At 45.3% G+C, this 21,440-nt stretch overlaps 1 protein-coding gene across 2 annotated transcripts in view; it reads left to right on the top strand.

The window, feature by feature from the left end:
- The window catches only part of ADGRL3 (adhesion G protein-coupled receptor L3), a 394,878-nt gene that overhangs the window by 92,046 nt on the left and 281,392 nt on the right, over positions 1-21,440 (top strand). For both annotated transcript variants that reach the window (XM_044449737.1, XM_044449736.1), the window contains exon 3: positions 19,156-19,265. In XM_044449737.1, the coding sequence (XP_044305672.1) occupies positions 19,156-19,265 (110 nt within the window). The remainder of the gene's footprint in view (positions 1-19,155; positions 19,266-21,440) is intronic.

Raw genomic sequence — 21,440 nt, 5'->3', positions numbered from 1 at the left:
CTTGTTGGGGGCAGGGGTGCCAGGGATCAGTGGGTCTCATTCAAAGCTCCGAGTATGGGAAGGTGGGGGTTCTACTCTGGAGCACAGCACCCCTCCATTTGCAGATGCTGTGATGAATGTGGTGTCCACTGCTAGGTTGTCTTTGCCATCCGGAAGCACCTACAGGCAGCACCCCCATGACTTCAGTCTTGCCCATCTTTGGCAATAATGAAAGGGGTTTTTTGTGGGGGGCATTCTCACAGCACAGTGCAGCACCATGAGGATGGTAGCCAGGTTGCCCGCACTGAGAGGGTGCACAGGAACCCTGGTAGCCATGCCTCGGCTATGTGCCTTTGAACATCTGAATTCAATGGCTGAATTCCAAAGGATAGTTGTGGCATGACTTCTCCAAGGAACACCGGCAGTCGCATCCATGAGCATGCTCTTGGCAGCTACACTTAGGTGCTCAACCATGCCGTAGAAGTGTTCCTCCTTCCACATGAGGAAGCCTAGGAAGTTTCTCTTCTCATCCCCCAGTTTGATGACATCTGTCAGATACAGCTATTTCGGGAGTTGCACTGGCTCTGAACTCTGCACAGGCTGCTGGTTTCCCAACTTCAGAGGCGGAGTTGAGCAGGAGGTAGCCCAGCTTGAATGTCAGTTCATTGCGATTGTCTTGGTGCATAGGAATGGGGAAGGGTGCTGAAGAAATGGAGTGCAATCAGATACATGTCCTCTTCCTAGAGCTCTGTGGCACTCAATTTCAGTCAGCCATGTTGAGCACGGTGCCTTCCCAGCTGTTAACAGAGCTGCTGAGTAGCAAAGTCCCCTCTCGATTTGCCAACAGGCAAGCTGCACTGTCAGGCCCTGCAATACCATGCTGTGTAGACTGAGCACTCTGTTCACTGGTGTCATCCCATCTCAGTCATCACACAGGCTCAAGGTTCATTTGCACAGAGGTATCTGCAAAGCAGCATGTCCCTTAGTGCACTAAGAAGAATGGAGAACAAAGGTAGGGAGGAGTCAGAGGACAGACCAGAAAGTCCACTGCCATTTCTTTACCACACTACCCTAACCTCCTCCACCACCACTGTGTTGTCTGAATAAGATCTTGAGATGCGCCTTTCACCCCTTACACCAGGCTTTTCTATGGTGCAAGGCAATTAGCCTCTTCACCCGTGCACTTTCTAGTCCCATGGCTCATGCACTCACTGCAGAAGCGATCTTTCCCCTTCACTATCCTCTTCTCTCTGCTACTGCTAGCTAAGGTGTGCTAGAGACTTTGTTGCGTACTGTGGGCGGCAACTGATCTTGGGGCCAAGCTAGATTCTGACACTCGGCTTTCTGCACTCTGGCATTGCCACATAGGAAGACAGGAGAGAAGATAGCAGCGTAAAGGGAAGAAAGCACACGTGCTGGGTGTGATGGCACCGGGGAGGGGATGACTCGGGGCCATCCACCACCTGCTGGCTTGCTTGTTGGCTCGCGGCAGGATCCCAGCAGCACTGGCGCTGCTGGCTCTGGGAAATGCACGGCTGCAGGTGGAAGTGGCAGATGAAGCAGCTGTGGATTATGGGCGCCAACCTTCTGTCCAGTGCAGCACTCCAAGTTAAAAGCCCATTTGGGCTGCTTATACTCAAGAAATAAGCAGAGCTGCTGATCCCCGAAACAGATGTGGCAGCTTTTAAGGTGATGGGCATCCAGAACAGCTGGCACGCTCTCTGCTCCTCGCTGTCCAACAGATGCTGCTGAGGGCTATTCTGTGATAGCTTCCATATGAAGCATTTTTTCAGAAGGTCCAGCAACTGGTGTTCATGAGACTGTTGCTGATAGGACATGATGCTGCTGAGGTGTACTTGTGATGGAGGGGCACACCAGAGAGGTGCCCTACCCCTTAGTAACCCCTTTCTGTGACGTATATACACGTACCATCATGAGGAATCCCTCGTACCATTTAGTTTGCTCAGAACAGAAGGCAGCACAACCTTTCTCTAACACTGGGAAGTGCAAAGTTGGGGTTACAAGGCTGGGTTGTTTGGGGACAGTTTCAATCCAGACATGGCTAAACTTGGAAGCATCGCCATATTTACCCAAGGTTGCTTGGTGCAGATAAGAGTGGCTGGGCTGCATGCAAAAAACATCCCTGTGCTGCTGTGGGAAACTTTTGACTGGGAAGCACGGAGGGAGAGAGAATGGCCATGACTTTCTTGCAGCTGCTTCCAAGAAAACATTGATGGTGGGGAACTGCCTAGTGAGGTCTCAAGGCAAGCAGAGCACTCAGCATTTTGCCAGTCTTGCTAAACAACTTCATAGCTTTTGGAAGCAAGCCACAGCCCCATGTTTGTATGACCTGACACCCTGTGGCTTAAACAAGCCAAGCCCAACCACTGAACAACAAACCGTGGGTTCTAAGTGTAGGATCTTCATGGTTAAGTGTCCTTCCTTAAGCTACCATGCTGGGTTCAGATAACACTAGACCCAATAAGGATCTGCCATGGCTTGTTTTATAGGGGGTTGCAAAGCCTAGGGTTTACTGCCTGCTGAGCAGGTCACCCTGTGTCCCCACTAGACACAGCTTTCACCTCTGAAATCAGTCTTGCATCAAAGGCCATTGCAGGGGTGAAGGAAGCCAGGATGGAAAGACCATGTCTACTGCTGAGAAAACACAAGATCCAGACTGATATACCCCTTTCCCCATGGCCAGCTCTTCCTATTTTGGTAGTCTTGGCTTTGTCCTGGTCAGCCACCAGATATACCAGAAGTACAATCAGGATTTTTTTACAGTGTGCAACCCTATGCCAAATCTGCTTGATTTCCTCCAAATGAATATTGCTGCAGTTCAAAATTCAAGTCATGGAAAATATGCATTGTCAGTGAATGTAAAAAGTGGCTGATGGCAATGTGAAAAGTAAAGACAAGGCTCTTCTAGAACCCAGATGAAGCAGAGCTATTTCCCATTCCGCTGCCAAAGACACTCCCTTTCTACAGAGTGTTCATCAGTGGTTGCAAGACACAGCAAATGGTCATGTGGAGATGCTAAATTATAAGGCCCCAGCCATGGCCCTGTGTTCAGGAAGAGTCAGGTGAATCCATGCCACCATTTTAATAGGAAATCTAAGAAGAGTCGGTCTCTAGGCCCTCACGCTGAAAAAGAAAGAGAAGCCGCTTTGCAGACTGATCTGTAAATTAGTCAAGTAATTATTCTATTCAAGAATATGCCAAATAATTTTTGAAGCAGCGCAGCTAAGAAATTGCTTATTCAAAAGAGTTTTAAGTTTATTGAGAGATCATTAGCAGCTGGACAATATTGTCTGTTTTTCCTCCTTATACCAGGTTTGCTTTACAGTAACATTTCTACCATTTGTGAAAACTCTTTGGAAAGCAGTTGTCAGAAAGAAGCCATCGTTTTTGTTCTATCCCAGAAGAAGTATATGGCATTAGTAGGTTTTGAAAAAGTGTGATTTTTCATTGAATTTTAGCCTCGGAGATCTCAGGGTTGGGATGCAGAATAAAATGGAGTAAGAATGCAGCCTTCTGGCGGAATGGGAGCATCCCAGCCTTTTCCACCCTGACAAGGGAGATTTTCCCTGGCAGGCCTGAGAAGAGAGGCGCTGAGCTTGTGAGAGACAGGGCTGCCATCCCCCAGTTGCCAGGCACCGTGTGTTTGACAAGCACTTGCCAGTGTCTGAGGCTTCTAATTACTTTTGGGTTTTGGACTGCGCAGCTAGAGACAGGCTGTGCTTTGAGAAATTACTTACCTTTAGGGCACATATCACCACTGGACTCCCTTCCCTCTCTTTTATTTTATTGTTCGGAGACCTGGTTGAGATCATTTATTTATTTAGATATTTGTTTTGTGTGCTCCCCCAAGGGCTACCTCACACGGTTGAAGGAAGCTGCCAAATTCTACTCTGTTATGAAATGGGAAGCAAAAACCTAAGGAGGAGGGAATCAAATCAGAGCAGCCTTCAGAGCCAAAGAAAGTTTCCCCACTAGCCAGCCTGTAGTTCAGCAGTACTCCCTTACCTACTTGAGTCTTTATAGGTTGCAGCGGCTGGGGTGGGGGTGAAGAGAAGGAGATCTCTCTCAATAATGCAAGAATAGAGCTAGGTGTCACTGATAAATCATAGTAGCTTTCTAGTGACTTTATATTGTGGAGATACAATGAGTTTTAATGCTTCTCACTGTCAGTCACAATCATAGCCTCAGGGTTGCTCCCCACAAGTGTTACTCAGAGGAGACCGGCCTGCAGAGACAGTGTACTCTTTGCATCCCCAACAGCCGGCAACCCATACCACAGAAAAGCAGAATGGTGGCACACACAAAGGAAGGGGTGGGAAATTACACAGTCACACAAAAGCACTCCTGTGGACCCACATTTTCTTCCTCCAACAGTGAAGGGAGGCCAGAGGTTTTAAGAACATGCGGGCAATGTGGGCAGTGGAGGGGCAACCAAGTCATCATAGACTACCTAAAACAGTCTGCAGTGACCCTCTGCTCTGGCCCCAGTACTGCGCTCACACATTAAATTTGTTTATACACACTGGGCCAGCAAAATGCAATACTCATGCAAAACAATTTTCACTACCTCTTTTAGCGGAAATCATATGCTGTGCTTTCCTGGCAGCCAAAGGTTTATCTCTCTCCCACGGCAGAAAACACAAGCACAAGCTTCGGCTTGCATGTACCACATACAGCATACGGATGCAGAAAACAAACACACTGAAGTGCTGTGTCTCACACACACACAAACACTCAAGAAAGAGACATAAACTGAATCACTGGGGCTGTTCTTATGATACAACAGCCCATTAGGAGTTCATCGACCCATCCTGCAGTAGGAGCATGTGCTGAACATATGCAGCCGCCAGTTTGCATATGCAACCCCGTTTTGAACGTTGTGTGAAAATGGATGGTGTGAAGGTAGGTTATGTGAGGATTTGTTTCACTAAGGATTGTTGAATGCTTACATGAGCCACACTCATGCAGTTCACAGAACATGGCAAGCCCCAAGCAGTGGCTTTGCATGCAGCCTGGCTTGTTGCGACTGACTCACAGTCATGGACAACACCCCTACCTCTGAGGAGCCAGTGTGGTGTGCTGGACTGGGGAGCAAGGAGATCCAGGTTCCAGTCTCCATTGGCCCTAGAGCCACTGGGTGAATTTGTGCCATTCCAAATTGGTCCATCCTTACAACAAGACTCCTTGTTCTCGTTTACTAAAAGCAGAAGCAGTTGCATGGACTGTAAGAAAAAATGTGGATTATGGCACTCTTCATTTTTCTAAAATAGAAATTGAATGCCGTGCTAATGACCAAGCTCTGCAGCACAAACCCTGTTTACATAGATGTAAAAGCCACACAGAGTCAAACGACGCTTCCTCCCCATTGAACATGGTGCTTTTCAGTCGCTGCTGCCATCTGCCTTCTTCAGACTGCGAAACGGCTCCTCGACAAACTAAGATCATAGCAAGAGAGAAAACTTTTTGCTGAGTTACCCAGGCAACCAGGCAAGGCTGCATCCCTTATTTCCTTGTTAATCATGTATGCCCCCAAGCACTGTTTCTTAGATATAATGAAATAACCTGGAATTCATTCTTCAAAATAGAGTTAGGTCTGATAATTTCTCCGAAATTATTCTAGATGAAGTAGTCCCCCAGTTTCATGGATTTGGAGGTAGGTTCATTCATTTGAGCAAGCTTGATCCTCCCCTGCCTTCCCACCCCTAAGCTGGGTTTCTGAGTCACTTGCTGCCATGGGCAGTGCTGTGGGAGCAGACACTTGCACGCGGGCCCTGGATCTTCAGACCTGCCCCTCTTGCCCTCCCGTGGCCACTGCTTCTAATGTAGTAGACTTGCATTACCAGCACACCTTGGGACTCACTCCATTAAGCAGACTCATATGGGGTCTACCAGGCAGGCACCATCCTTTTAAACTAGAGGGACTGCTGCCTTTCTTTCCATGCCAGCTCATTGTTTTCATTACCTCCTGTGCCCCACAGCACCTCATAGCACCTCTGTTACCCGGTGTGTCTGGGCTCTGCAGTGCCCTGCCCAGCCAATCTACTTGTGTCCTGAGCTGTCTTAGGCAGAGACACCCAGACAAGAGGAATGCAGGCGCACTGGTTACTTGCATACCACATGCAGTGCCACAGACTTTCCTGTTCTTCCTCCAAGCCAGCCCAGGTCCCTTGTCTTCGGAGGAAACTGAAACGGGTTTATTTGCAAAAGCATGTGAATAAGCAGCAAGGTCTGAAATCAGAGCAGGAAAATAGAGAAGCATACAGCTGGCTTTGACTTGTTGGAGTGTTTTTAGAGCTCCTTGGCTCCATCATCATTTTTCTAGAGTACACCTGCTTCTTGCATGATCCACGTGGATAGATTCTGGTAGGTACATGGTTCTCCTTGATATAAGAGGTTTTCACAAGGCTACAGAAAGGTGAATAAGGGCTTCTTGCTCTTTTGTGTTCAGCAGCCACAATGCCTTTTGGCACCTTAAAAACTCAAAACATTGCTGTGGCCTAATAAGATTTCAGGGACTGTAAGCCACTGTACGGAGAGTTATCCCAAAAGACAGTGTTTCTCATGTAACTGGAGAGAAAAAAATGGCATTTGGAGAAATAAAGATAAAAAAGCCCTGATGATCTGTGTTGCATCTGCCCCCCCACCCCCCAAGACTAGCTGGCTTTTTGCCTACATGTGCTTCCACTCCTGCTGCCTCCCTTGACATTTTTCCCTGAAATCAGATTCCCTCCCCTTTCTTGTCCATACATCTCTTTTTACAAATAGGGAAGTCCTTAGGAGACAAGATCCTTGGGTTGCAATGAAAAAGGAGCAAATTATTCATCCTTATTTTTTATTATTAATTGATTATTTCACTTGCTCTCCCAGGGAAAGGGAGAGGTGCTTGTAGAATATTCTGCCATGGGGCCAAAGCTGCTTGACTGGATTTGAGTAGTACTATGTACTTTGACAGGAGTAGGAAGGTTTTATTTGCTGCTCTGCCTCAGGCAGCAAAATGTCTTGGGGCTAGCCTTAAATGTAGCTATGGAGGCCAGTGGGGTGGGAAGAACTAGCTGATATGGTACAGGAAATTGCATAGGGCACAGAAGCAACATGGAGTAAGACAGATCTTTACTGGAAAACATGTTTAGGATTAGATCTAACATACTTTCTAACCCTAAATATGCTTATGCGGAACTAGCTTGTACTATGATTTACTATCTGCATCTGGAAAAAAACTTGGATAACACTGAAAATTTAAAAGCAAATGAACAAAAACAAATGTGGCATTGCTAGTCCATAAAAACTAAAAAAAAAAAAAACCTATCTAGTTGACAAATCTTTATCAGGAATGTTGGTTCAGCCTAATAAAGGTATCCAGCTATGCATTTTGGTGTTTTAAAGGCACAATCCTGTGCATGCTTAGAGAGAAAAGGCCTACAACTCCCAGCATGCCTGACCAAGCATTTTCAAAAGCATGTACTATATTAATCCAGACAAGAGGTGACCAGAGCAAGGGTAACTATAGCAGGGCTATCCCTGTCTAGAAAATTGGCCTATCAGGCTAGGCTGGCACTCTGTGCCACTGAGTACACCAGAAGCACCCCAAACTATGAACCTGATCCTTTAAAAACTTGCAAACTATAAATGTACCAACCTTGTTTGGGCAGGCAAACCATTCTCTAATAGAACAGCCATGTTATACAAATGAAGTCTCTCTTTATTGGTCTTCATTCCGTCCATTACCATGCCCAGACACTGGAGCTGACTGTACATTCTGGATTGGGTCACACTCCCCCTAAAGGACAGGGTCCTCAGTCTGGGGGTGCTCCTGGATCCTGGTCTATCCCTGGAATATCAGGTGGACTCAATGTCTAGGAGTTCCTTTTTTCCAGCTGCGGTGGATTTTCCAGCTCCTACCTAGACAGTGGGAACCTGAAGATAGTTACCTATGCTCTGCTAACTTCCAAAATATATTATTGTAATATGCTTTATGTGCGGCTGCCCTTGAAGACAGTCCGGCAATTGCAAGTGGTGCAGAATTGGGCTGCTCAGTTGGTAATCGGTACTGCCAGAGCAGCCGATATAATACGAGTGCTGAAAGAACTTCACTGGCTACCAGTTGTGGCCCTGGGCCCAATTCAAGGTGCTTGTAATGACATATAAATCCCTAAACGGCTTGGGGCCCAGCTACTGTCTGCCCACCCCCTTAGATCAACCCTTCTACAAGAACCACCCCTCAGGGAGATGAGAAGGGTAGCAACTAGGTAATGGGCCTTTTTTGCTGCTGCTCCGCATCTCTGGAACTCCCTGCCTAGGGAAATTTGCCTGGCGCCATCCCTATTTTCCTTTTGGTGCCAGGTGAAGACATATCTTTTTAGGAAAATTTTTAATGTTTAGCCTGTATGCTGTGGCCCTCTTAAACTGTTTTTAGATGTTTAATTCATTGTGTTTTAATGTGTTTTTACCCTGTTAGTATGTTTTGCATTGTAAGCTGCCTAGGAAGGCCTCAGCAATTATAGGCAGGCTATAAATGTATGTAATTAAATAAATACACATAGGAGGAGAACCACTGTAGTGCAGTGCCTCTAACCTCCAATCCAGATAACTTATCCAGAAGGTTATGATGGTTGATGGTATCGAACACTTTTAGGAGTTCAAAGAAAATCAGCAAGGTCACATTCCCTTGTCCCTTTTCCACCACAGGCCATCCAACAAGGCAGTTGTCATCCCGTGGCCAGGCCTAAAAATTTCAACCTAAAAAAAAAAAAAAAAATTCAACCTAAATCCTACTGAAAGTCCAAACCTCAATGGGGAACAATGCAGTCAAGACAATGTGATGGACCCCACCATCCTCCTGCCCAAGCAAGAGAAGCAAATCAAGCATGCCTCTTTTTCCAAGTGCTGGTCCGATGACATGTTGCAGAAGCCCCATGCTTGTCATGGTAGCCATGAAGTCCAGGCCACTCTGGATCTAGCAGCCTTAGCATGGGAGTTGAGATGGATTGGGTTGATTTGATTTATTAAATTGGTATGCCACCCCATAGCCCATAGGGCTCTCTGGCCAAGTTACAGCAAGACAAGATGCAAAATAAATACAGTAATATCATCAAAAATTTACAATGGCAAAAATACAAGATCAATATGAATACAGTAGTATACTCATAGGAAATGCAAATTCAGATACAGTATTAACAGCAGAACAATACAAAATCAAACGAAGCTACTTAATGCAATACTATTCATAATATTAAATAATGAAATGCAACTAACTCCCCTCAACGCAAACCCCCATGCATAGAAGCACAGATTAGCTAGGAAAACACAGTGGACACAACCGCACCTCCACATTTCCCCTACAACACGACACAGCGGGAAAAGGCCTGGTCTTTGGGGCCCTAGTGGGGGCAGCACCCAGCTGTCTCCTATTGAGCTGTCTCTCCCCTACCTGGCCTCCTCAGCAGCACCGGCATATCTCTCACAAACGCAATGGCACCCAAGGAAGAAGTGGTGAATGTGTGAGGAGGACACAGCTAGCCCCTCTGCTGGTCTGCAGCATGAGGGATGCAGCGACAGAAGTGGGCAGGCAGAGATCCCCCCAAACCATCATATTAGGGGCATTAATACAAACTAGTGACCACCTGCATTAGCTCAGGTAGAGCCTTCAAAGGGCAGAAGAATCCCTGATCTGTCCTGAGAACCCAACATAAGAGACAAATGCTCAATATCAGCTCTCAAGCGGAAAAGAAGCAAAGCCTGGGTGGGAGGTGGAGATGGAATTCCTATAGACCACAGCAAACCCTGCTTCCTTTCGCTGATGTTGGTGCTACATCGTGTTCCCAGGAGGGCAGAGCTGCGAGAGCGTAACCCGTCCAGATTGCATTAATGCACATGAAGTCAGTCCTCCCATCCATAAATAAATCATGAATGCAGGAGATTTAGTGTTGGACTGACCTAGCATTCTGCAGCAGTACCAACAGCTACAGGACCAAAAGGTAAGGCTGCCAGGATTTGTTTTGTTAGAAGAAGAACCAGAAGAGGGGATAAGCACGAAGTGTCCATCCCTCTTCTCAACTGCCCTTTTCACCCTTAAGTGCCATAACTTTCCCATCCTGGCCATACTGCTCCCTCCCCACCAGGTTATCCAGTGAATTCACAGGCACCTGTTAAAACAGTGGTACAAAACAGAGTGTTCTAGCCCTCGGCAAAATAGCCTCTGGGGAACAGGTGAATGCCAACAGTTGCACTTCTCTTCTCCAGGCTGCTGCCCTCTGCTGCCTCAGGTTGCTGCAGTGCATTGAGTGGAACAGCTGTGAGGTGCCCCCTTCTGCTGGCATTTTAGAAGCTGCTCCCTTCCAGTGGCCCGTCCCTAGGGATGCCACAGGCCAAGAGCTTTGTCTAGAGCAGGGGTCGGCAACCCGTGGCTCTGGAGCCGCACGTGGCTCTTGAATCCCTCTGGTGCGGCTCCATCTCTCAAAATACGCGCCTGCACAGCCACCGATCTGCCAACCGACCGAGTTACAAAATACCAATAGGCGTAATGATGAGGCATCCACTCAGGAATGCCGCGCTAGCTGGTTAAGTAAATTGCTACATTCCTCTGCTATTGTGCAGGGAAAGAGTGGAACAAGCTTCCTGCAGCCTCTCATGTTACACTAAACGAAACACTGCTGAAAAGATTCTCTTTGTCCAAATGTAATCTCCTTCCTCTGAATGATAAAAGCTGCGCTTGGGACCTGTGCTTGGGCAATTCACTTTACTTGACTGTTTATCTGTTAATCAGTCACTAAACACCCCTATATCTGTGACTTCCCCCCAGTAGGCCAATCATGGATAAATCGAAGAAAAGTTTCTGAAGAAAACCAAACGTTTAATGATACTTGGGTAGATTCATTTGCTTTTACTGCTGACGAACTTATGGGGTTTGCTGTTTAATGCATGCAGCCCTTTAGCACTGACTTTGACTCTTCAGGAAGCTGTTCTATTCAAAATATGTGAAAGGAGTCCTACTAGTTTATAATGTAAGATTAAAAATAACAGTTTTTAGTGACTGAACAAGAGCTGCAGCTAAATCATAATGAAGATATACATAGGATTAAGGTAAAAAACGATATATGCAGTGTTATCTTCATTTTAGATGTCAAAAGGGGTTTGTGGCTCCTGGTGTTTTCTTTTGTGTGGGAAACAGGTCCAAATGGCTCTTTGAATGTTAAAAGTTGCCAACCCCTGGTCTAGAGAAAGCTAACCTCTCTCTAACTAAGGCTTACTGAATTAAGCAGCTCATTGTACCAGTAGTAATGCCCAGCTTGTTAAAGAAAGAAAGGAAATGCAAACAGCACTTGTTCAATGCTCTCTTTAATTTTAGGCTGCTGGAATATGATTTAGTGGATGCAGTTCCTGATGGTGTGAGATGGTTTGTGCCCCACATATTCTGTGCAATGGTAGCCTGCATATAACAGTGGAATCCAGGTGACGGGAAATTGCTGGGAATTGTGAAGGAACCTACCGTTGTTTCATAGCAGGAGTCCACAGAAATAGATTGTGACTGCAGACAGTATTGATACAATATTAGCAGACTCAAGTTGTTCCCAAGTCCCTCTGCAATGCCTATTACCTTTTATTGTCAATAGAAATATTCTGTGGAGGGAGCCAGATTTCAAGGTATCTGTGCAATCTGTTGTGAGCAGGTCTCTCGCGTCCTCTTTCCCTCCTCAGCAGACTCAGATAGAAACATAGAAACAGAAGGGGCCTCCTGGGCCATGTAGTCTGACCCCTGGCTCCAGCTCGCTCTTCTCACGACATGCCCATCATGTGCATGTCTAGCCTAGCTTGTCCTTGAACAATGAAGCTTTAGGAGCCCAGTAATTTTCTTAGAGCTGAACAGGATACAGAGCAGTAGAAATCAAGGTGTAGGAAAAGCATCTGCCCATGGAAAGAGTTGAATCCAAACTGAAATGCCCCCTTCTTCCTTCCTTCTCCAAAAAGCTCCTGACTTCACCCTCAGGCTGGCTCTGGCTGCTTGAAGACTAGTGCAGATGGGACATGTCTTAACTGGCTCGTCATGTCCCCTGTTGTCTCCTGACTGCGTCAGGGAACTCCCACTGCATTCCTCCCACTCCAATTCTGAAAGGTCTCCCTCCCTTTCCAAGGTAGGCTGGTTCTCATGCTCTGCTTGAGAGACTTCACTAAGTAACCCTGAAACTAGAAGCCCTCTTGCCCTCCTTTGTCCTTCAGCCTCCTCCTGTGAGCAGACCATAACATGTGAGAGCTGCGCCCCCTCTCTACATCCTCACTGATCATACCAAATCACAAAGGCTAGAAGAGTTTATGGCATCATCACCTCATGATAATTGGAAACACAGACCCCAGCCCAAGTCTAGCAACCTTTGATGCATTTAGGTGTGGCATCTGCATCTACATACCAGTAACTGCAGTGCTGGGCGGAGAGATGCTGCCCAAACTCAGGCACATGTTCAAATGCACATCAGACTGATTTCTCCTGTTCCAAATCCAGAAAGTTATATCCCAGCAGACACCAGCTATACTTACCTGGAATCTCCTTTACTGGACCAAGATCCACACGGCATATGTAACCATGAATTCTGAACTCTGTTTTGAAAATACAGATGGCTGTCTAGTATGAGAAAGCCCACCCCTGCCTGCACAATCTTCAGGTCAGCAAAGACAAGCCTTTTCTCCTTGGGACAGTCACACACACACACACACACTCACACTCACACACTGACCTTCTGGCAGACTGCTTACAGCAGAAGGTGATGGTTTTGAATAAATCAGCAGTACTTTTTTTCTTCTTCCCAAACTTAAAGAAGCAAAACAAAAGTAAGGAACCTGCTGAAATATGCTGTCAAAAGCAGTGGGGGTATTAGTCTTCATACAAATACTACATGATGACTTGAAGAGACAAAGTCAGCACATGAGCTTTTCCGTTCATTCACCACTTTTGTTTTCACTAATGTGTACCATACAAGATGTCATATTTCCATATTAATAATTTTTAATTTCCATAGATGAAAAGGTTCAAAAGCTTGAGAAAATCCAAATTATCTGCCATTTTCTTCATTAGGAAAGCTTCCTTATTTATTGCACTTACGGATATTTCTGAATATGAAATTAATGATTTTCTGGCCTGCTCCTGTAAAGTAATTATCCAAATTGTGCCATGCTTGTATAGGAAGGTCCTGCCACATGCTGAATGCAATTGGTTTATTGACAGTGTTTAATTATATCTCTGCCTGCCCACAGCTTTTGGGTAGGATTGCTTTTCAGTGATGAAACTGAAGAATATTTCAGTTGTCTTTTCCTCAGCCTATAAATCTGGTTCTCATTAAAATAATCAGCCAGCTACATTTCTGACAGAGCGCTGATATTTTACATCCCACTTGAGAAAAGCCCTCACAGCACTCCTCCTCGTCTTGTTGGACTCTGATTTTTGGAACTAAGTTCTGTACATTTAAATGTGCATATATTATGCAAAATGTAATTCGGTTTTTGTGTGCATGCTCTCAGCATTACACAGCTTCTCATATAAGCCTGATCTGTGGAATATATGATTATATATAACTGAATCAGGCCCCTGCCCCTTCTCAGGCGACCTGTGGTGATGGGGACTGCACTGGCGCAATTCTGTTTGCAAAGCAGGCACTGCTCCTCCGAGCCCCCTTCCAGTTGCTCCTCCCTGACTCTCCCTCTGGGAATGTTAGTAGGCCCAATTTGGGCTGTGTCTTGCTGCCCCATATTTCTAACTGCTTCCTCCGCTGCCCCGAGAACAAAGTGTGGACCATCCCATATGATTAAATGGATGATGTATCGTGGAAGGTCAACTATGGGAAAGCAGAGCAAATCATTCTCAGCAGTGATCCCAGGCTGCAGAGATCCACTCAGGTCCATCATTACTGATACCCAAGACATTGTGTTGCTCTTTATTCTTGGTGCCGGCATCCAATGGTGTAGAGGTTCAAACCTATTATTGGATCAAGTTTCCCATGTTGTCATTTGTGTACTTCCTGAACAAGCAATTATTCTTACAGGAATTATACATCAAGCTTAGTAGTTTCCTTATGCAGCCTAGGAGTATAATCCAGAACAATGGCCATGCAGCTTCAGTGCCTCTTCAACTGCATAAGCCTATCTGTGGAAGAGGTTGGTTTGGTTGTCTCTGTACTATGCATGTGCAGTGCTGGGAATTCCATAGTAGCTGAATGGCTGCTGAGGAAATCCCCCCCCCCCCCCACTGACTGCCCAGCCTTACATCTGAGCCAATTTAAAGGAGAAAGTTGTGCCGATTTAAAGGCTGGGGCAAATTTCTTCTCCATTTACTATCCAGCCTTTAAATGTATGCTATCCCCATCCCCCACCCCCATTTAATTTCCCAAGCCCTACACTTGCACCAATTAGTCTTATTATTTTCCCTCAAGTCTTTCACAATTTTGTGCACATTAACCTATATGTGGCCTCGCCTATTAAGTTTTCTTGTATGTTACTGACTCCAGTGTGGTACTCCATTAACAACCAAAAGATACAAGGAAATTCACAAGGCAAAACTGCATATATCATTGAATATGTGTACTTACATGATTACAAAAAAACAGGGATTTTTTAACTGACCCTTCTGCACAAATGGCAAGCTCCTCAAAAACAAAAAAGGTGCAAATTGCTATCACTAAAAAACCAAATGGCAGGAGTCCAAGTATTGGGTGAACCTACATCATGAAAGGATAATATGGAGAGCAGGAGGATTCTGTAAGCCACCTTGGGTTCCTTGCAGGAAAGCAGGAAGCATATAAATGTGAACAAATAGCTCACTATAGATCAAATCAACTTCCCCCCAAAGTCTCTGATATTCTGCAGTTGAATGCTAGAAGTTCCAGATCATAAGCTTCAGACCACAACAGAAAAGGCCACTGAAACTACATCCATATATGTGCTATGATCCCAGATCTTCTTGCCTTGACCTTCTACACCACCCTTTCCTGGACCTCGTGCAAATAGACCCTGGATTGCCTGATGCTGTTTATTTGGAATCTCCCTAATCTAGTACAGTATTCTGTTTGAACTTTGTGGGACTGAGCTTAAGACTGCCCTATAACTTTGCATTTGTGCTCACCCTTGCCTAAAATCTGTGCTCTTTATGGGACCCAGTCTTGACCCTGGACTGATGACTCCATTAGTCTTGACCTCTGCACAGCCAGGACCCACCCCTTCTGAAGACCACCTTCAGGAAGGCCCCTCCTTTCTCATCTGCCACTACTAGCAGCTGTTTCGGCACACAGTTCTCCGGAAGCAGCGCCATTCTACCAGCCCTGCTGAATACTTAATCTCATTCTTCTTTTCCCTCTTCATCCCTTTTTCCTTGTGAGTTGCTCTTTATAGACTGTGGTGGGGAATTGTCTTGTTTTACTGGTCATAGGTAAGCTGCCCAGAGAGATGTTTATAGCAGGATAAAAACTGTTTAAATAAATCTTACTTATAGCAAGCAAGCGAGATTAGCTTGCTTGAGGTAATGTAGTGAATTCATGGCAAAGATGCTATTTCAGTGGGGGACGTCCTGATTCATAACTTGACTTCATTACCGCTGAACTGCATCAGCACAAATGAAATCCTGCAAAGGTACAAAGGCATATAATGTAGTAAAAGCATGTGCCTCCCTTTAGCTGCAGCTCTGTCATCCGGGATTTAAAGAGCAGAAGGGGAGCAGCATACTTGGGTTTCTGCCAAGGCCCATGGGAGGCTGTCCCCGTGCCCTCTCTGTGATAACAGCCAAGCCCTCTCCATCAGCCGGAAGAAAATAACCTGCATGACGCTCGTTCCCTTCATCCCTCCCGGAAAGAGCACGCAGGTCCGGCCAGGGCTGCAGAGCTGAAAGGAACCACGCTCTGGTCCAGCCGCCAGTCAGCTGCCATGCTGTGCGGCCCACGTGCGTGCGTCAAGTGGGCACCACTGCACTTTCCTGCAAGCTGCCTTGAGGGTCATTTGATTGAAATGCAGGTTATAAATCCTTTCAATACATAATGCCCGAGGAGTTAAGCAGATGAGAAATTATAACTGAAATGTGCCCCTCTAGAAAGATTACTGTCCTTTTTGATAAAGTAATCAAGGTAAAAATAGTATTTTCTCTCAATATGAGTATATCTGGTACCAACTTTTAGCCTTCTGGAATAGTAATTTTAATTAGTTCGTATCTTCTGTGCAGAATCTTGCTCTGCAGAAGGGCAGTGTGCCCACTTTGGGTAATGGTCTTTTCTGTCAGCAGAACAGACCTGTGCACCTCTTTCCCTCTTCTGCAGTGTTTGAGGTCATTCTCTTGTTTTGTGGCAGTTCAGCATTAGTATTCCTACACCAAAGATGAGAGAGACCTAGCAGCCTGAGGCAAGTCAACAAGTTCACACACAGGCAAGATGCTTGATGTTAAATGATAATGGACTATTAGGCCACTGTTGTGCCCCTGTCTTAAGTGTGAGTCTGAATTTAAAGTGCTGACCAGAAGTTGAACAGCTGTCTGGGTGCTCTTCTAGACAGTATTGTGAACTTCATTCATGTCTATAGCATCTCCCTGAAAACAAACTTGGAAAAGGGTGAAGGTGAGGTAGATGGCTGTAGGAATAGCAGAACCAGCCATTTTCACGCTTGCCTCAATTCTGTGCATTTCAGTTCACTTCACCTTGCACCTGTTTTCACCTTGTTTGAATGGAAAGTGTGCATTTTCACACATATTTTTCAGAAGCATACTACTCCTTTGACTAAAGTGTGAAAATGTGTAAAAATATACAGAGTTCTTAAAAAATACTCATTTTTGCACATGATCACAAATTCAAAAATATGTACACATTTCTGGGAAGAAACCTTTCTTGTGCAACTTGAGAAATTTCATTTCTGTCCCGTGCACAGAAATTTCATTTCTGTGAAGGGCCTAGACAAAGAGTTTGTAGGGTTTGCAAATGTGCAGTGTGAGCCTGCAGAGCTCAATAACCCCTGATTTGCAGCATGAGAGGGGCAGGGGGTGGGGTGGGAGGTAGAGAGACATGGAATGAAGTGCAAATGCTGAGGGAAATGACAGCAGGGCAACCGGGGAGTTGGACAGAAGGGAGGTCCTGCCCTCCCCTGGTTACCAGTTAGATGAAGCCTGGCAGCTACCTGTTGCCTGGACTGCACTGCTAGAGACAGGTCTTATTTTAAGAGATAACCTGCCTTAAGAGACTGTATCACCGTTAGCCTCCTTCCCTCTATTTCACGTTACTGTTAGAAGAGTGCTTTAAATTGCTCGTGTATGTCTTCCCTCAGCTCTTCCTCACAGGGCTGCAGTCCCTGTTTTGTTTTGCATCAACCCCCCCCCCCCCTCCCCTCCCCTTTTCAAAAATCCCTTTTTTTTTCTTTTTTTTTTTTTTTTTTAGCTTCTCACTGGCTTTCCCCTCCTGCTTTCAGGAAACAGGACTGCCAGTGGGCTGGTTTTCATATGCTGGTTGGTTTTTAGTATCTTTCTGCCCCATAAAATCCCTTGTCTACTAGCAACCCTGTTGGTTAATGGAAATAGGCATGCTGAGGAATCCAACAGGAGGGGTAAAAATCCAACAGACTCCTCAGCTGGGCCCTACAGATCCCATTCCATCAGCCCTTTGCTTGTGCCAATTCAATGAAAGCCAAGCCAGCAGACGGACTTCTGCTTTTAAAACTGGACATGATTTGCATTTTAACAAAGCTGAGAAAAATTCCCTGGAATCCAGGACCCTGCTCCTCAATTTGTGCATGTTTATGCAAGCTGTGGAACAGAGATACAAATTTTGCACAAATCTGAATTAACTGTCAGAAAATTCAGGGTGGCCAAAGTGCAGTGTGAACATATGCAATGAAAAAAGGAAAGCAAGGCCACCAACCCAGTTGGTAGTCTGTCAAGTCCCTTCTCTTCCCTTCCCTAGTGTGTTGTACTTTTTTTGTTTGTAGGCCTGCAAGCACAAACCAGCTTTTTGACATGAAAAAATAGCTTCTGTTGCTCTTCTTGTGTCTGTTGGAGTGAACAGACCAGTTTGGAAGCCTGGTCCACCCTTCTGTCCTTGACAGGCATCCAGCAGTGCCAACCACGATGCAGGATGCCATACCATATACCTACTGTTAAAATGATGGGTCTGCTTACAGCATGTCCCTCCTCCACTTAGCCTGTCTAGCAAGCCTATACATGGAAAGGGTAGCATTTCAGGGGGATCCATGCTGGCAGTCCTGGCTTTCAGCTTCGTATGCAGCATCCAAAACTTGGTTCACAGGGCCTGACAACTAAATTTCCCCATGTCATTAGTGCTACTGTGTGCCACGACTGCTGATTACTCCCTGGCATTATCTACCAGTCTGTCCAGGTGTGTGCTGTCTGCAGCCTTCATTTCATGCCATGTGGTTTATATGCCCATCCAAAATCCAGCTGATTTTGCTAATAATGTTTCTCACTGTCATGAGTCTGCCATCTTTTGGAGGCATGTTCTTAATGCAAGAACAGATGTGTGCTCTCCTCAAAATACAGGCTCCATTAAGGAATCATTTCCGTCCATAGAGTGATCTCTCCTTCTCCACAACCTTCATTCTCCGTGACTGCAGAGCATTATTGCATCCCCCAAAATTTCAAGTACAAGTCAAGCCAGTTCATGGACTTTCATCTCTAAGACAGAGTGCAGCTTGTCGATTGTATTTTATTTTTTAACTGAGGAATTGGAGTTAAAGAATGAAATTGGATGATTTGCACAAATCAAAACATCATTTTTTAAAGAAATCCAGGGAGATCTGAGAAATTATAGGCTGGTTCGCTTAAAATACCTTCAAATTGGTTGAAAACATTATTAAACATAACATTAGTAAGCATATAGAAGGATAAGCCCTGCTGATAAAGAATCAAAATGGCTTCTGTAATAGTAAGTCCTGTCTACCTAACTGTTTAAAGTTGTTCAAGAATGTCAGCCAATTTATGAACAGACATTTTCTTAGACAACATTTTCTTGGACTTCTGAAAGGCTTTTGTCAAAGTCCCTCTGAGCAAACTTAGCAGTCATGAAATAAGAGAGGAGAGTTCCTCTTATGGATCAGTGACTGGTTAAAGAACAGAAAGCGGACATTCAGAATAAACAGTCCTCCATAGTATTTCCATTTTTGTTTTCATTTGTTTCTTCTTTTATCTTTCAGGTGCAGCAACCGGACACAGTGTGCAGTGGTAGCAGGTCCTGATGTGTTTCCTGACCCATGTCCAGGAACATACAAGTACCTAGAAGTGCAGTATGAATGTGTTCCTTACAGTATGTATACTATTGCTTATTATTGCATGCATGAATAAGAATTTAGTTTGTTGGTTGCATATTTGTTTAAAAGTGATTGTACAATCAGCTTGTTATCCTGTAGCATTTTGAGAAACTGCATGGTATAATTACTGAGAGGATGACTGTGGTCTACTAAATCCCTAGTCTGAACACTCTTTTTACTGAAAATTCACTAGGTGGCTTTCAGCAAGTCAGTCTCATGCATCCTTGTCTGTAAAAGGGGAACAATAATCCTTACCTAATGTGGAGGGTTATTTGGCCTGGGAAGTTCTAATGCCAGAGGACCGAGTGATGTCAGCTGACTGAATGGTTTTAAAAGGAGACTAGACATAATCGTGTAGGGTTGGTCTCTCAAAAACTATTAAAAATGAAAGTTAAATTTAACTCCAGGTTCTGAAGCAGCAGATCTCAGCATGACAGTTTCTGGAAGTTTGCCCCCCCTCCAAAAAAAAAGGAGGGTGATGTTTGTGTGTTCGTTTTTATGCTTCCGTATAAGGATATGAACCCTGATGCTGGGAACGATTGACGGCAAAAGGAGAAGGGGATGGCAGAGGATGAGTTGGCTAAATGGAGTCACTGGGGCAATGGGGGTGAGCTTGGGTGGACTCCAAGGGATGGTGGAGGACAGGAGAGCCTGGAGGAGTGTTATTCATGGTGTCGTGACGGGTCGGGCACGACTTCACAACTAAACAAACCAAACCAATAAGGATATGACCAATATTGTTCAATCTGTCGCCTCTGTATCAGGCACCTTTTATTCCATTGCTTGCTTATTAATGGAATAAGAGGTTTTTGTATGAGAATGTCATTTGTTTGCAAAGGTGCATTTGTGCAAGTGGGCACTTATGCAGCTCCCTCCCCCCTCAAAAGCAGTCAGCTAATTTGCGTGTTCATGGAATCTACTTACCTTGGTAAACTCTGGTCTGCTGTAAAATCTGCCAGTTGGATTCATAGCAATCTGACTACATTTGACTCTATTGCAGATTTTCCCCACATCTTCACCTCCTTTGAAAGCTTCCAGAAACATCTTGTTGGCTTGTACAAAAAAAAGGGGGGGGGGCGAGCTAGACTAGGTGAAGCTTTGCTTTGATTCAGCAGGGCTTACCTTCTTATGAGAAGTGTTTTGGACACTGATATATACAAATACTAAGTACTATCTTTGTAAATACTTGTTGATTAAATACACTACCATTTGATACTGTAAATGGAAATGGAATGCATGTTGATGAGAAATGACACTATGCAATTGTACAATACATTTCTAACCCCGTGACATTTCATCAAACCCCTTTAAGTGTGCAGTGGTAGAGCTATATATTAGAAATTCTCTGGCTAGGAAAGTGTTGTTTTGTAGAAAATGAACTTGTCACTCTGTTTGCTATCCATAGCAGCAGGAAGGCTTTCTACATGCCCAGTGACAAACTCTGATAATCCAAAAGGCAGAACATCTAAAGCAATAATTTGCTCTCGCAGTGCCTTCTCTCTACAGACAGAAGTGAATGAATTTGAGCATGCTGAGGAGCAAAGGGAAAATAGAAGCCCATGGTCCCGCCCTTCTACCTGGTTCACGTGCACTCTCAGACTCTTCTGTGCACAGTGGAGTGCGGTGGAGACGAGCATACAAGGCTACCTTGGTATAACCCTCTTGGACTGTCTAGTCCAAGGTTGTCAAGCTCTTCCATAGGCCAACCATGGAACCCTGGAGATGCTAGGGTTGAACCACAGACTTTGCCTGTGCAGCACATAGGCCCTCACCACTAAACTGTGGGCCTGGGTGTTTTACTGCATTTATGACACCCTAGCATAGCATACGGGCATATTTGCTTAGTTCCCACGTGCTTTATGTATCATTTCTATTCTGTCCTTCTTTGTAAATGCTGTCCAGCCAGTGACGGCGAACCTATGGCACGTGTGCCCAAAGGGGCACGCAGAGCCCTCTCAGCTGGCACGCGATGGCCCCAGCAGCCATGCACATATTTGGAAAGATTAAGGGTGCCAGGCAACAACTCACTCATTAGCCTTGACTCACTGAGCTTTCCCATGGCTGGTCAGTGAGCTGCCAGGGATTTGAATGGTCTGTGATTTTAGCAGGATGCAGGTGGCGCAGTGGTTAAAACTGCTGTGCTGCTGTGCTGCTTGAACAAAAGGTTGTTG

Source organism: Varanus komodoensis, unplaced genomic scaffold (assembly GCF_004798865.1).
Source record: "Varanus komodoensis strain SLA01 unplaced genomic scaffold, ASM479886v1 scaffold60, whole genome shotgun sequence".
Classification (NCBI taxonomy): Eukaryota; Metazoa; Chordata; class Lepidosauria; order Squamata; family Varanidae; genus Varanus; species Varanus komodoensis.
This window is presented reverse-complemented; position numbering and strand designations above follow the sequence as displayed.